The sequence below is a fragment of the Gorilla gorilla genome, chromosome 21 (assembly GCF_029281585.2).
Source record: "Gorilla gorilla gorilla isolate KB3781 chromosome 21, NHGRI_mGorGor1-v2.1_pri, whole genome shotgun sequence".
NCBI classification, from domain to species: Eukaryota; Metazoa; Chordata; class Mammalia; order Primates; family Hominidae; genus Gorilla; species Gorilla gorilla.
The window spans coordinates 47,051,338-47,066,189 of NC_073245.2; the positions used below are offsets into that span (position 1 = coordinate 47,051,338).

At 47.7% G+C, this 14,852-nt stretch overlaps 1 protein-coding gene across 10 annotated transcripts in view; it reads right to left on the bottom strand.

The window, feature by feature from the left end:
• Window positions 1-4,159: 4,159 nt before the first annotated feature.
• The window catches only part of GGT7 (gamma-glutamyltransferase 7), a 28,254-nt gene continuing 17,561 nt past the window's right edge, over window positions 4,160-14,852 (bottom strand). For 5 of the 10 annotated variants that reach the window (XM_019016869.3, XM_055373363.2, XM_063702291.1 and 2 more), the window contains 7 exons: window positions 14,187-14,314; window positions 13,922-14,010; window positions 11,794-11,943; window positions 11,560-11,677; window positions 10,636-10,773; window positions 9,366-9,465; window positions 4,160-4,905 (listed from right to left, as the gene is read on the bottom strand). In XM_019016869.3, coding sequence (XP_018872414.2) covers window positions 4,742-4,905; window positions 9,366-9,465; window positions 10,636-10,773; window positions 11,560-11,677; window positions 11,794-11,943; window positions 13,922-14,010; window positions 14,187-14,314 — 887 coding nt within the window. In that variant the 3' untranslated portion in view covers window positions 4,160-4,741. The other 5 variants (XM_019016870.3, XM_063702293.1, XM_063702292.1 and 2 more) reach the window with 2 other exon arrangements.

Below are 14,852 nucleotides of genomic sequence, written 5' to 3' on the forward strand. Positions count from 1 at the left end.
AGACGATGGGCGGCCGGGCAGAGATGCTCCTCACTTCCTAGATGGGATGGCGGCCGGGAAGAGGCTCTCCTCACTTCCTAGATGGGATGGCGGCCGGGCAGAGATGCTCCTCACTTTCCAGACTGGGCAGCTAGGCAGAGGGGCTCCTCACGTCCCAGATGATGGGCGGCCAGGCAGAGACGCTCCTCACTTCCCAGACGGGGTGGCGGCCGGGCAGAGGCTGCACTCTCGGCACTTTGGGAGGCCAAGGCAGGCGGCTGGGAGGTGGAGGTTGTAGCAAGCCGAGATCACGCCACTGCACTCCAGCCTGGGCACCATTGAGCACTGAGTGAACCAGACTCCATCTGCAATCCCGGCACCTCGGGAGGCCGAGGCTGGCGGATCACTCACGGTTAGGAGCTGGAGACCATCCCAGCCAACACAGCGAAACCCCGTCTCCACCAAAAAAATACGAAAACCAGTCAGGCGTGGCGGTGCGCGCCTGCAATCGCAGGCACTGGGCAGGCAGAGGCAGGAGAATCAGGCAGGGAGGTTGCAGTGAGCCGAGATGGCAGCAGTACAGTCCAGCTTCAGCTTGGCATCAGAGGGAGACCGTGGAAAGAGAGGGAGACGGAGACCATGGGAGAGGGAGAGGGAGAGGGACAGGGACAGGGACAGGGACAGGGAGAGGGAGCGATTCTAGTAATTTCGAGTCTTCTTTTTTTCTTGATCAATCTGGGACAGGTTTGTCAATTATGTTGATTTTTTCAAAGAGCCAGGATTTGGTTTTATTGATTTTCTCTATTGTTTTTCTATTCTCTATTTCACTAATCTCTGCTCCAATCTACCCAGTTTATGATATTTTGGTATGGCAGCCCAAATGAACTAAGACACTCTGTCACTTGAAAGACAGCCTGGGAGAGTTGGTATGACTACAGGCATGGCTCAGGCACCTAAAGATATCAGGACAAGGATCACCCAAACATCCATCAAAAGGAAACTGGTTAAACCCTTCAGTGAACTATGATGCATTAGTATAAATAATGAAGTGGATCCATATATATTAACAGGGGAAAATGCCCATGCTATATTGGTAAGTTAAAAAAAAAGGAAGTTGTAGACAGTGTGAAAATATAGTCCCATTTTTACTTTTTAAACAGAATATATGTTAGTGTACAGAAAAAAGTTGGAGGAATGTGTATTAAATTATTGACAGTGAGATTTTTGGAAAGTTTGGATTTTGAAGGGGTGGATTACAGATATACATTATATATCTATAAAGTATTTGATATTTGAAAAACTGTTATATCTGCAATCCAATAAAATAATTAAAATTTTTTTAAAGAAGTGGCCAGGCACAGTGGCTCATGCCTGTAATTCCAGCACTTTGGGAGGCCAAGGCAGGAGAATCACTTGAGGCCAGGAGTTCCAGATCAGCCTGGGCAACATAGTGAGACCCTTGTTTCTACAAAAAATGAAAAATTAGCCAGGTGTGGTGGTATGCGCCTGTAGTCCCAGCTACTTGGGAGTCCGAGGCAGGAGGATTGCTTGACCAGGAAAGTTGAGGCTACAGTGAACAGGGATTGCACCACTGCACTCCAGCCTGGATGGCAGAGTAAGACCCTATCTCTAAAAAAAAAGAGAAAGAAACGAAGGGGAGGGAAGGGAAGGGAAAGAAGGGGAAAGAAAGGGAGGGAAGGAAGGAAGAAAGAGAAAGAAGGAAAGCGAAAGAGAGACAGTGAGACAGAGGGGAAGGGAAGGGGAGGGGAAGGAGAGAGGAAGGAGAGGGGAGGGGAGGAGAGGAGAGGGAAGGGAAGGGAAACATAGTCTATGGAGTTGAACAGATGGCTTTTGAATCATGGATCTGTGAAAGGAGGGGAAGAAAGGGAGAAAAGAAGAAAAGAGAAAAGAAAAGAGAAAGGTAGGAAGGAAGGAAAGGAAAAGAAGAAAAAGAAAGAAAGAGAGAGACAGTCTATGGAGTCAAACAGATTGCTTTTGAATTATGCATCTGCCAACTACCAGCTGGGTGATCTCTGGTAAGTTTCTTCGTGTCTCTCAATTTTCTCATCAATAAAATGGGGAATTAATACCAGCCTCATAAGAATGAGCTACCTATCTCACCAGTTTCATCTCATCTCATCATCCCCTCGGGGTGCTCTAGTGTAGGGGTCAGCACACTACTCACCTTATAGCAGTAAGGGTCTGTTTTTGTTTGTTTGTTTGTTTGTTTGTTTTTTGAGACGGAGTCTCGCTCTGTCACCCAGGCTGGAGTGCAGTGGCGCAATCTCGGCTCACTGCAAGCTCCGCCTCCCGGGTTCACGCCATTCTCCTGCCTCAGCCTCCCGAGTAGCTGGGACTACAGGCGCCCGCCGCCACGCCCGGCTAAATTTTTGTATTTTTAGTAGAGACAGGGTTTCACTGTGTTAGCCAGGATGGTCTCGATCTCCTGACCTCGTGATCCGCCCACCTCGGCCTTCCAAAGTGCTGAGATTACAGGCGTGAAGGGGTCTGTTTTCAGAAAAGTTCTGGCGGGGCGCGGTGGCTCATGCCTGTAGTCCCAACATTTTGGGGGGCCGAGGTGGGCGGATCACGAGGTCAGGATATGAAGACCATCCTGGCTACACGGTGAAACCCTGTCTCTATTAAAAAAAAAAAAAAATTAGCTGGGCGTGGTGGGCTCCTGTAGTCCCAGCTACTCGGGAGGCTGAGGCAGGAGAATGGCGTGAACCTGGGAGGCGGAGCTTGCAGTGAGCTCCACTTGCAGGCAGAGCTTGCAGATCACGCCACTGCACTCCAGCCTGGGCAACAGAGCGAGACTCCGTCTCAAAAAAAAAAAAAAGGAAGAAAATAAAGTTCTATTGGAACACATCCACAGCCATCAGGATGTTGTCTTACACATTGTCTATGGCTGCTTTTGCACTTCAGCAACAAAGTTGAGTAATTACTACAGGAACCATATGACCTACAAAATCTGAAATATTTACTCTGGTCCTTTGTAGGAAAACTCTGGCAACCCCTGCTCTAGGAAGAATATATAGGCCTTCTTTCACCTCCTAAAACATGACACATTCCTTCTCACCACAATACGTTTGAACATACTGTTCCCTTTGCCTAGAATGACATTCCCACATCCCATATCTAATCCTTTCCTGTCAATCCTATTCATTCTCATGACCTTCTCAGGGAGGCTTTTGCGGATCCTCAAACTAGATTAACTTTCTTGATATACATTCCCTTAGTATCCCTCATAGAGTTTATTGTGATGGCAATTACCCGAATTATCTGTGCTCTTATTTGTTTAACATTTGACTGCCCTGATAGACTGCAAACCCATTAAAAAGTCTGTCTTGGCTAGGTGCGGTGGCTCATGCCTGTAATCCCAGCACTTTGGGAGGCTGAGGTGGGCGGATCACCTGAGGTCGGGAGTTCAAGACCAGCCTGACCAATATGGAGAAACCCTGTCTCTACTAAAAATACAAAATTAGCCAGGTGTGGTGGTGCACGCCTGTAATCCCAGCTACTCGGGAAGCTGAAGCAGGGGAATCTCTTGAACTGGGGAGGTGGAGGTTGTGGTGAGCTGAGATCACGCCATTGCACTCCAGCCTGGGTGACAAGAGCAAAACTGTCTCAAAAAAAAAAAAGAAAAGCCTGTCTTGTTCAGTGCTGAATCTCTAGTGCCTAACAAAGTACCTGGAATGTAATGGATAGAAGAATGTATGCGTGAATGATATTATCTATAAAAGGTACTTATTGTCTGATATATACTATATGACGTATACTTTATAACAAATAGTTCAACTAATAGGTGTGGAATTGGTTAAGAGCACAAATTCCGGAGTTGGACATGCTGAGATGAACCCCAGTTCTTCCACTTAATAGATGAAGAACCTTAAACAAGTCCCTTAACCTCTTTTGGCCTATTTCCCATCTGTAAAATGGCAATAATATTAGTACCTACTTCATGAGGCTTGTAATAAAGATTAGATGCTATATATTATAGTTATTGTTGTTATGAATTATTATTATTGGTGCATGTCTTAGCTGGACAGATATTATTATGAGTCCTTCAATGTTGACTCCAGGTTACTCTTGAATCGGTTACTGGGACAGGGTGAGCCGAGGTCTCCTCTCCCACTCCCACTCTCAACCCAGTTAAATATAAATTAAACCAGAGCCATGGTTAAGCAACATTCTTTCTTTAATACCCCTTTGCAAATGAAAGCCCCTGAGCTGGTCCCCACCCCCACCCCTACCCCATACCCTGGGGACCCCCGATGCAAGGCCCCCACCTCAACCTGGTGGGAAAAGAGGAGCACCCCCTCCCTATGATGGTCCATTAAAAAATTCCTAGTCATTTAAGAAATGAGGCTGGGAATGGGAGAAAGGAACTGGAAGACAAGGCCCAGGTCAGGCCAGTCTGAAGATATTGGGGTTGTGAGACCCTTGAGAAGGGTTTGCAAGCACATCCCTAAGCTCAGGGCCAGCATGGCTGAAGGAGAGGTGACACACAGACAGATAGTCTGATTCCTCAAGGTCCTGCCTGCCTGGTTGTGGATGCTGACACTCACCACCACCACCACCACCACCACAGGCCTCCTGATGGAGAATTTTCCAGTTACTCTGGGATTGGGTTTGCTAAGCATCCCCTCTGGCCCCTGATCTGGGGCATCCCTGGGGTCCCCCTGAGACCAAACCTGGGAGAAGGAGGGACTCTGGGAACATGCAAAGTGGGGGAGCAGAGACCCCGCCCCACCCCGCTGCTCTACAGGATGGTGGCTCCAGCTGCATCTGGGCTCCGAGGGTCCTTAACAGCGATGATGAAGTTGTTGGTCCTTCGGCTGCCATGGACCCAGGATAAGACATCTACTTTCTCCACGTGGTGACCCCTGGCTTCCAGGAACTCAATCTCTTCCTCTGTGAACTCACCTGAAAACCATCCCCGACATATACACATTCAGAATGTACAGAGCACTAGTTCAAGAGTCCTACAGTCAGACCTGAGTCCTCATCCTGGCTACTCCACCACAGAGCTGTATGACCTTGGACAAATCACTTTACCTTGCTGAGCCTCAGTTTCCTCATGCATAAATAGGGATTATATGAGAACATGAAGTTGCAGGGACTAAAAGAGATAATGCACACACAGCACTGAACCTTGCATACAGTAAGTGATCAATAATATGCAGTCATTCTTAATATTGAAAACAGGACAGGCCGGGTGCAGTGGCTCATGCCTGTAATCCCAGCACTTTGGGAGGCTAAGGTGGGAGGATCACTTGAGCCCAGGAGTTTGAGACTAGCTTGGGCAATATAGGGAGACCCGATCTCTACAGAAAATTTAAAAATTAGCTGAGCGTGGTGGTACACGCCTGTAGTCCCAGATACTCAGGAGGCTAAGGTAGGAGGATCGCTTGACCCTGGGAGGCACAAGTTGCAGTAAAGTAAGCTGAGATTGCACCACTGCACTCCAGTCTGGGCAAAAGAGCAAAACCCTGTCTCCAAAAAAAGAAAAGAAAGAAAATGGAAGGAAGGAAGGGAGGGAGGGAGGGAGGCAGAAAAAAGAAAAAGAAAAAGGGGCTTTGTGGGTCTTCATCTCCACCTGCCGAAGTCAAGCTGCCATCATTACTTGCCAGGATTTCTGCATAATCCACTAACTGGTCTCCCTGCTTCCAGCCCTCCCTTCCTTCCTTCCTTACTGGTCTCCCTACTTCCAGCCCTCCCTCCCTCCCTCCCTTTCTTTCTTTTTTTTTGAGGCGGAGTCTCATTCTTGTTGCCCAGGCTGGAGTGCAATGGCACGATTTTGGCTCACCGCAACCTCTGGTTCAAGCGATTCTCCTGCCTCAGCCTCCCCAGTAGCTGGGATAACAGGCGTGCGCCACCACACCCGGCTAATTTTCTATTTTTTTTTTTTTTTTTTTTGGTAGAGATGGGGGTTTATCCATGTTGGTCAGGCTGGTCTCGAACCCCTGACCTCAGGTGATCTGCCCACCTCGGCCTCCCAAAGTGCTAGGATTACAGGCGTGAGCCACCGCGCCTGGCCCCCTGCCTTTCTTATAGCCTGTTCAAACAGCAGCCAAAGGGATCCTTTTAAACCATTAGTCAGACCTTGTCACCTCCCCTGCTCAAAGCCCTCCAACAGTTTCAACGGAATTTAGAATAAAATCCAAAGTCCTTACCAAGGTGCCTCTAAGCCCAACATTGTTTGGGACCTTGCTACTTCTCTAAATTCCTCCCCTCATTTCCTTCTATTTCTCACCTTGCTTAACTGTATTCCAGCCACATTGACCTCCTTGCTGTTCCTTTAGAAGGCCAAACATGTTTCTACTTCAGTGCCTTGGCACTTACTGTTCTTTCTGCCTGGAATGCTCTCCTAGAAAGTCACACTGCTGGCCCCCTTACTGCTGTCCAGTCTTTGGCACCTCTTCAAGAATTTCCTCCACCATTACCTAAAACAGCAGTCCCTACCATCTTTACCTTGTTTGGTTTTCTTCCAAAGTACTTACTGCTACCTGTATTTGTTTATTTATTTACTGTGTCTCCCTCCACTAGATTATAAGCTTTTTGAAGGTAGGAACGTTGTCTTGTTTGCTATTGATCTCCAGTGACAGGGTCAGTACCTAGTAAATATTGAGCAGATACTTACTAGATAGATGAACAAATCCCCATCCCATTGGATAAGTTCAGGCCCTCATCATCTCTTGCCTGGGCCATATCCCAGCTGCTTCTCATATTTCCCTGACTTAAGTTCTCCTCCCCTCAATCTACCTCCCCTAAATAAGATAAATCAGGTCATGTGTCTCCCCTTCTCAATTGGATAATCTTAAGGCTGACCTCTGTGAGAAGCCCTGTAACTCCACATCCTACCGCTTCTCAATAAAGATCTCGTCTTCTTCTTTCCCTAATAGGAAGACTTTTGGTAGCTCTTGAGATGAAGACCCAGTCTTGAATAGCATTAAATCACTTAATCGAAAATCTATTTCCTTTGTGGTTCACTTTCAATCCTTTTGATTATGGCAAGGAACAAGTTTCAGTCTGCTCTCTAACGCTTCCTAATCTCCTTCTTTAATGGAGAAAGCAGTCTCAGAGCCTTCCATGGGCAACAATATGTAACTAAAAACTACACGTATCTATTTGTATAGCTAACAAATAGATGATAGCTATTTGTCATCTATTTGTGGCAAATGATGTCATTTTTCCATTTGTGATTATGATATAAGGTCTATTTTTAAAATACATTTAGGGCCGGGCATGGTGGCTCACGCCTGTAAATCCAGCACTTCGGGAGGCCGAGGCAGGCGGATTACTTGAGGTCAGGAGTTTGAGACTAGCCTGGCCAGCATGGTGAAACCCCATCTCTACAAAAATGCAAAAATTAGCCGGGTGTGGTGGCATGTGCACCTGTATTCTCAGCTACTCGGGAGGCTGAGGCACGAGAATCACTTGAACCCAGGAGGCGGAGGTTGAAGTGAGCTGAGATCGCACCACTGCACTCCAGCCTGGGCGACAGAGTGAGACTCTATCTCAAAAAAATAATAAAATACATTTAGGCTAAAAAGGAAGTTCATTTAGAGAGACATGTTATGTACATATTGGTTTAGATGGTGTGCAAATGTGGCAAAAGTCACAAAGGTGCTGGGTAAATTGAGAACTCTGGGAAACAACAGCTAGCCTCCTGGCTGCTCTCTGAGCCATTCATTCTGGTTTTTGCCTAGGCTGTTCCTCCTGTCCAGAATGTCCTTTACCTCCACATACCAAATTCCTACTCATACTTCAAAGCCAAGCTACTTGTCACCTCCTCCATAAAGCCTCCCCAGGGCCTCAGGTAGATGAACTTTCCCTTCACCAAGCCCCCACTCCTTATACCTCCATCTTACACTAAGGCCCTGAAGGCAGGACTGGGCTGAGCCCAAATAACTTAGCACAGAGCCTCACATTCAACAGAGACCAGCAGATATTTGTTGAACAAAATTCAATTTCAAGGATGTGGCCTTGTCATCTATCAGCTGGGATCCAAGTGTCGCTGGCCAACCACAGGATGTGATTTGTTGAAGATCGCGGTCTCTGCTTCTAATGTGATTCAGTCCAGGAGATATCAAGAGCTGTGCAGTAAAGAATAGTGTCTTTGGTATCAGCCAGGTGTGTGTCCTAATTGAAGTTCTGCCACTTAGTGGTTGATCTTTGACTAGTTTATAACTTCTGTGAGCCTCAGTTTCTTCCTCTATAGAATGGGGATAATAATATTGAACAGGCAAGGACTGTGTCTCAATCAATTCTGTATTCTTTTGGACTAGTGTCATATTAATACATTGTCTGTTATAATAAAAACTCCTCAAAGGTGCAGATACTTTCCTGTTTATAAAATTCAGCTGTGCCAAAATTAAGCCCTTTTCTTAGAGGAAAGTCCATCTCCTCACCCTAAGGTCCATGATCTGGTGCCTGCCTGCCTCTCTGATCTAATTTCATCCTTGCTTACCTTGGTCTCCTTTTTAGTCCTCAAACTCACCAAACCCATTCCTGCCCTGAGTTCTTTGTACTTGCTCCCCTGACCTACAAAGTTCTGCACCAATTCTTTGTATAGTGGGCTCTCTCTCTTTTTTTTTTTTAGGAGATAGGATCTCACTCTGTTACCCAGGCTGTAGGGCAGTGGCGTGATCTTGGCTCACTGTAACCTCTGCCTCCCTGGTTCAAGCAATTCTCCTGCCTCAGCCTCCTGAGTAGCTAGAACCACAGGCACGCGCCATGCCTGGCTAATTTAAAAAAATTTTTTTATAGAGACGGAGGGGTGGTGGGGGGGTCTCACTATGTTACTGAGGCTGCTCTTGAACTCTTGGCCTCAAGCAATCCTCTCACCTCAGCCTGGGATTATAGGTCTGAGCCATTGCACCCAGTTTCTTTCTCACTCTTTAGATCTCAGCTTAAATGCCACCAAAGAGAAGTCTTCCTTGATCATTGAGTCCGTCCTATTATATCACCCTGCTTTGACAGTTGGCAGAGCATTTATTTGTCTCATGTTTCTTTGATGACTTATTTTCTTGTTTGCCTGTAAATGCAGAATCCCCAGCACCTAGGATGATGCCTGGAACACGTACGTGTTCAATACAAACTGTTGAGTAAATGAAAGTTTGAAGAATGAACAACTGTGTCTTATTTTACAAATGAGAAAACTGAGGCTCAGAGTTGAGACATGGATTTCCCAAGGCCACACAACCAGGAAATGGCAAGACTGGTTCCAATCCCCAGATCGTTCACTGCTCCAATAGAAATTTGCCAAATAAAACCAAACTTCACTGGCAGTTGGTGCTGGTTGAGGCATGGGCACCCTTGGGAGGAGTCCTTTCTCTACCTGTCCCTGTGCCCGCCCCACGAGGTCTCTGTTCTGCACTCACTGTCCACCTGCAGGAGGTTGGACTGCAGGTCCGGGTGTAGGCGGCCACGGGCCAGGCTGTCACTCAGGTTCCGGTTCAAGGTCAGGACATTCAGCAGAACCTGTGGTAGCCAAGGTACAGAAAAATCAGGGCTGTCCCAGGGGTGATGGTCCAGGATTCCTCAGCTCTCACCCTTGGTCCAGGCTCCTTAGTCTTGAGAATTCTTACACCGGGTGTCATCTGAGCCTCCTAACAGCCCTGGAAGACAGGCAGGCCTGTGATGACTGTTCCCATTTCACAGAGAGGGAAAGTGAAGTCCAGCAAGGAAAATGACTTACTCCAGAGTTTAGAGGAAGCCAGGGAAGATACACCACTAGAACCAAGTCTCTTTAATCTAGCCCAGGGCTCCCTTCTTTTCTCTCTGGATAGGGCAAGGTTAATAGCTAGGAGTGGTCTAGGGCACAATGTGGGTGCCTTTAACTTAGTGGTTAGGAGTGTGCGTAGGGTCTGGAACCAAACTGCCTCCCTGCTCTTTCTAGCTGAAGCTACTTGACCTAAAGTCTTAACCTCTCTGGGCTTCGGTTTCCTTATCTATAAAATAGAAATAAGGATTCTCTCCAGAACTGGGAAGGTTAAAATGGTTAACACACATAACACAGTGCCCAGCACTTAGTACGAACTCTTTAAATGTTAGCTATTGTTATTATTTCCATTTTAAAGATGAAGAGACTGAGGTTCAGAGCTGTTAAGTGAATGCTCCAGCATCACACAGTTACAAATTGGTAGCACTTGGGCCGGAACCCAGGAGTGTCTGATTCCAGAACTCAAGATCATTAACTCACCACCTGCCAAAATAGGTGCCTGGCATATATATCAGGTTCTCAAGACATTCATGGAGCCATTCTGAGGTGTTCTGGAGAAAAGCAGGCCCTTCCTTTCAAATCCCACCCTAAAGAGGGCTGGTTGTCTATTCAGATGCTGGGTAGAGGTATAATGGGACTTGAGGTTAACAGAACCCAGGCCACCCAGATGCTAACCCCACTTTTCAATCTACTGACCCTGCCATTTCCCCTGCAACCGGGAAAGACAGGGAACATCAGGGCTCCATTTTCACTAAGAAACTCTGCGCAGCCCATGTCCACATTGCCCAGGATGCGCCTGGCACAAAGTAGCCTCAGCCCATGTTTGCCGCATGAGGAATGGAAACAAGCCACAGATATGACAGGCATCTGCAGTCTAGGCCACAGCTTGGCTCCCGGCTGAAAAAGGCCAACCATGGCGTAAACCTCACCTGTGTCAGGCCGCTGAGGCCCCGCGCAGCTCCATTGGCCCCCAGAGCGAGGTAGGTTCCACAGAGCCCCTCCGCGGGTCGGACCACTGTGGGCAGCAGGAAAGAGAGTGGCCGCTTCCCTGGCTGCACTGAATTCTCCTGTTGTTAGAGGACAGAGACCACAAGGGGCAGGTGGGGTGGGACAAGACTGGGAAAGGGCCCCTCCACAACCCTTCCAACTGCTCTCCCTCTTCTACATCTTCCACAGGCCCAGTTTTCCTGGGAGACTGGTCCATTCCCAGACAACAGTTTGCTATCTGTGAAATGGGTAGGGTGCCTGGATGGGTGGGGTGGATGGGGGAGTGATAAGTACATCCACTGAGCTATGAGGCTGCTACGGGTCACAGGAGAAAGGACCAAGCCAAGAAAGATGGCAATGGGGAAGAACAGGATAACCCCACCCTGATCATCTCTATGTGTCTTTGCCCTGCTGGGGCCCCAGATTGCGGGGTGTAAGAGTGCTGATTTTTAACTAGATAAAAATTATTAAATCCTTCCTCCTTGGGTCCCTCTTTGGTGCCCAACCATAGGGCTGAGCCCCATCAGCTCAAGCTCACATAGTCACAGACCACTAGTGCTGGAAAATGCCCAAAACATCAAATAGGAGCCAAAACCCTCATTGTATAGGTGAAGAAATTGCCCAGAGAGGGCAAGATCTTCACAAGGTCACACAGTAAGACAGTGACAGAATGGGACAAGGGTTCTTCAGACCCACCAGGCTCCATGTCCCAGACTTAGCAGGGCTAGGGATGAGGTGAACATCTTCTTTAGGCTTCCTTATACTAGAAGATTCTGGAGAAAGTAGGGAGAAAGGGGCAGCCATGCCATTGCACCTCCTACCTATAGGCCTCAGGGTCCCCAGGGAAGCAGGGAAGCAAATCCTACCAGGCTGGGTGCAGAGTGGTTAGCTGTCCGGTTGGGCCAGGAGAAGTCCAGCATCTGGCTGTTGAGCAGGATCCCCGAGGGGGTGATAAGGCCGCTGCCAAAGGGCTGGTTCAGGGAGCTGGGGGCCGAGGTGGGGTTGGGTGAGCCCTGGCCCATCTTCACCTCTACCCAGCCCCCACCCCCTCTTGGTTCAGAGGATCCCTTGTTCCAGGTTCTGAGTCTGAGCTGGCATACCTAACCATGGCCACAATGAAGTCATCAGGTCCCATGATCAGCACCTGGGCAGCCGTGGGAGCTCCGTCTAGTTCATAGACAGGCAGGAGTGGGGCAGGGGCTGCCTGGGAGTCATTGATATGGCCCCGGAGGTAGGCGGCCTCCACCTTGCTGAAAAGACAAGGGGTGGGAGATGAGCAAACAACAGGCTCTCAATACACCCCACCTACCTCACTTTTGTGGGGTTTGTGTAACTATTTAATGAAATCTACCTCCCTCACTGGACTACTAGGTCTATGAGTGCAGAAGCTCATTAATTGCACGTAAGAAATACCCAGAAAATAGCTGTTGAATGTATTTAGGTATTATTTAGATTCTTTTCTGGAACCAACTTTTATTTAATGTTTAAATCAAGAGCCTTTTAGTTATCTGACTTCTTAATCCTTTCTATGAAAGTGCCTGGTGCATAATGGATGATCAGAAAATATTTGCTTTGAATTAACAAACTGGATTCATTTAAACTAATGTTTGTAGTCTAAAGTTTTATTAAGAGTTTAGTTGGAGGAGGATTTTGTATATGAGGATTTTTTTTTTCTTCCTAATGAGATAGAGTTTTGCTCTGTCACACAGGCTGGAGTGCAGTGACGCTGTCTCAGCTCACTGCAACCTCTGCCTCCCAGGTTCAAGTGATTCTCCTGCCTCAGCCTCCCGATTATCTGGGATTACAGGCACCTGCCACCACACCTGGCTAATTATTTTTAGTAGAGATGGGGTTTCACCATGTTGGCCAGGCCGGTCTTGAACTCCTGACCTCAAATGATACACTCGCCTCGGCCTCCCAAAGTGCTGGGATTACAGGCATGAGCCACCACATCCAGCCAGGATCTTTACTTTCTTTTAGAGTTTTTTCCCAAGGCACAGAGTAAGTGCTCAATAACTATTTACTGGATGAACTGGTTGAATAGATTTCATATAGGCATGTGTGTGCGTGTGTGTGTTTTAGAGCAAAGATTGCATTGACCTTAGAAACAATATGTAATGCTCCAGACTTTCAAAAATTCAACTGAGGCGGGAGGCTGAAGCAGGAGAATTGCTTGAACCTGAGAGGCAGAGGTTACAGTGAGCCAAGATCATGCCACTGCACTCCAGCCTGGGCGACAGAGCAAGACTCCATCTCAAAAAAAAAAAAAAAAAAAAATTCAACTGAGGGTTTCTTACCTAATAACTATGTGTTGGATTATCCATAGCTGATTAGAGAATAAGTTACCAAAGATTACTTGAAGACATTTATTCAATTTTCAACCAAAAAAAGCTTTACATGTATGATTTTGTTTAGTCCTTACCACAACCTTACAAGGTTGATACCATTATTGTCAAGCCCCCTTGTAGAAACAGATTTAGAGAGTTTAAACCACTTGCCCAAGGCTGCACAGCTAGCGAAGGGTCAAGCTGGAATTTGAATGGAGGCAGTCTCACCAGAGCCCACAACCTACTACTATATTATGTCGCTAATGAAGCTGTATTCCCACCACCTTCAGTATTTGCTTGGAGACTGTTTGTTTGTTTGTTTTTGGAGACAAAGTCTCACTCTGTCACCCAGGCTGGAGTGCAGTGGCATGATCTCCGCTCACTGCAACCTCTGCTTCCCGGGTTCAAGTGATTCTCCTGCCTCAGCCTCCTGACTAGCTGGGACTACAGGCACGCGCCACCACGCCCGGCTAATTTTTGTATTTTTAGTAGAGGCAGGGTTTCACTATGTTGGTCAGGCTGGTCTCAAACTCGTGACCGCAGGTGATCCACCCACCTTGGCCTCCCAAAGTACTGGGATTACAGGCGTGAGCCACCGTGCCTGGCCTTTGTTTGGTATTGAGCTTTCTTTTCCTACTCAAAAGGAGGAGCAGATGGGCTTATATAGCTGCTATGCTAGCCTCAAAAAAATTTAAGAGCCACATGAAGTAAGCCAACTCATTGTGCTGATAGGAAAGGGGAGGTGCAGGGAGAGGCACCCAGTGTCACGTTGTGAGTTGGGGTTGAGCTGAAATTGACTTAGGATTTCAGGCCTTTATTGCTATACCAGCTGCTTTTCTCCTGACCCTTTCCCCACACCCACCACTGCCTCTGTAGCCCCCAGGTCCTGCCCAAGACCCACCTGAGCATGTCATCCATGCTCTCAGTGATGGTAGAATCATAGACAGGATCTCCCAGTCTGCTGGCCAGGGCTAATGCAATCTTCAGGGTCTGAAAATACAGCAGGGATATGGAAGAGGCTGCCAGGCCCCTCCCAGCACCCACACCCAGTGGACTTTCGTGTGTGAGAAAACTTGGAGGGGATTTAGTCCTGCCCTATGGCAGTACCCAATCTCCCCACTCCTACTATCCCTAAATCCAGGGAAAGGCGGACGGGTCAGGCTTACCTCTGCCACCCAGTGAAGAGCCTGTTCTCGGGATACCAGGCTGGTGAGATTGAAGCCCTCCAGGATGTTGAGAGCACTGATAAGGGCAGGGCCCGTGTGCGGGGGCGGGGGACTAAGAACCAGGTGGCCTGAAAGGACAGGAAGTGACTGATGGCAGGGTAGGGGTCAAGGCACCTTCACATCCCACATCCCATCTCCACATTCCACCATCACACACTGAGACCACTGCGCTGAACTCCCTCACCAGATGGGGAAACTGAAACATCGAGAGGCAAAGAGACTCATTCAAGTTCACATGGCAAGTCAAGGGCAGGGCCAGCACTTGAACTCAGAACACTGGTCTTCAGTTTCCTCTGCCATTTGAGAAAACTAAGGCTCAAGAGGGCTGTGGCTTGCCCAGAGTCACACTGCAGGCTATCAGCAGAGCACAGCAGAAACAGGTGACCAGATGTCCATATTCCTGGCCTGTCATGTGTCTCCTTTTAGCTCTCCCATAGGCCAGGATATTATCCATGACTCCTGATGGTCTCATCCAGCCCCAAACTTCTTGGCAGCAGCAACCTTCTCTTCCTATTCTGTTACTAGATGTTTGGACATCAAAGGAATAATAGCTGATGCATAACACTAACATTAACTCATTTAGTCCTCACAGTGGCTACTGTTATC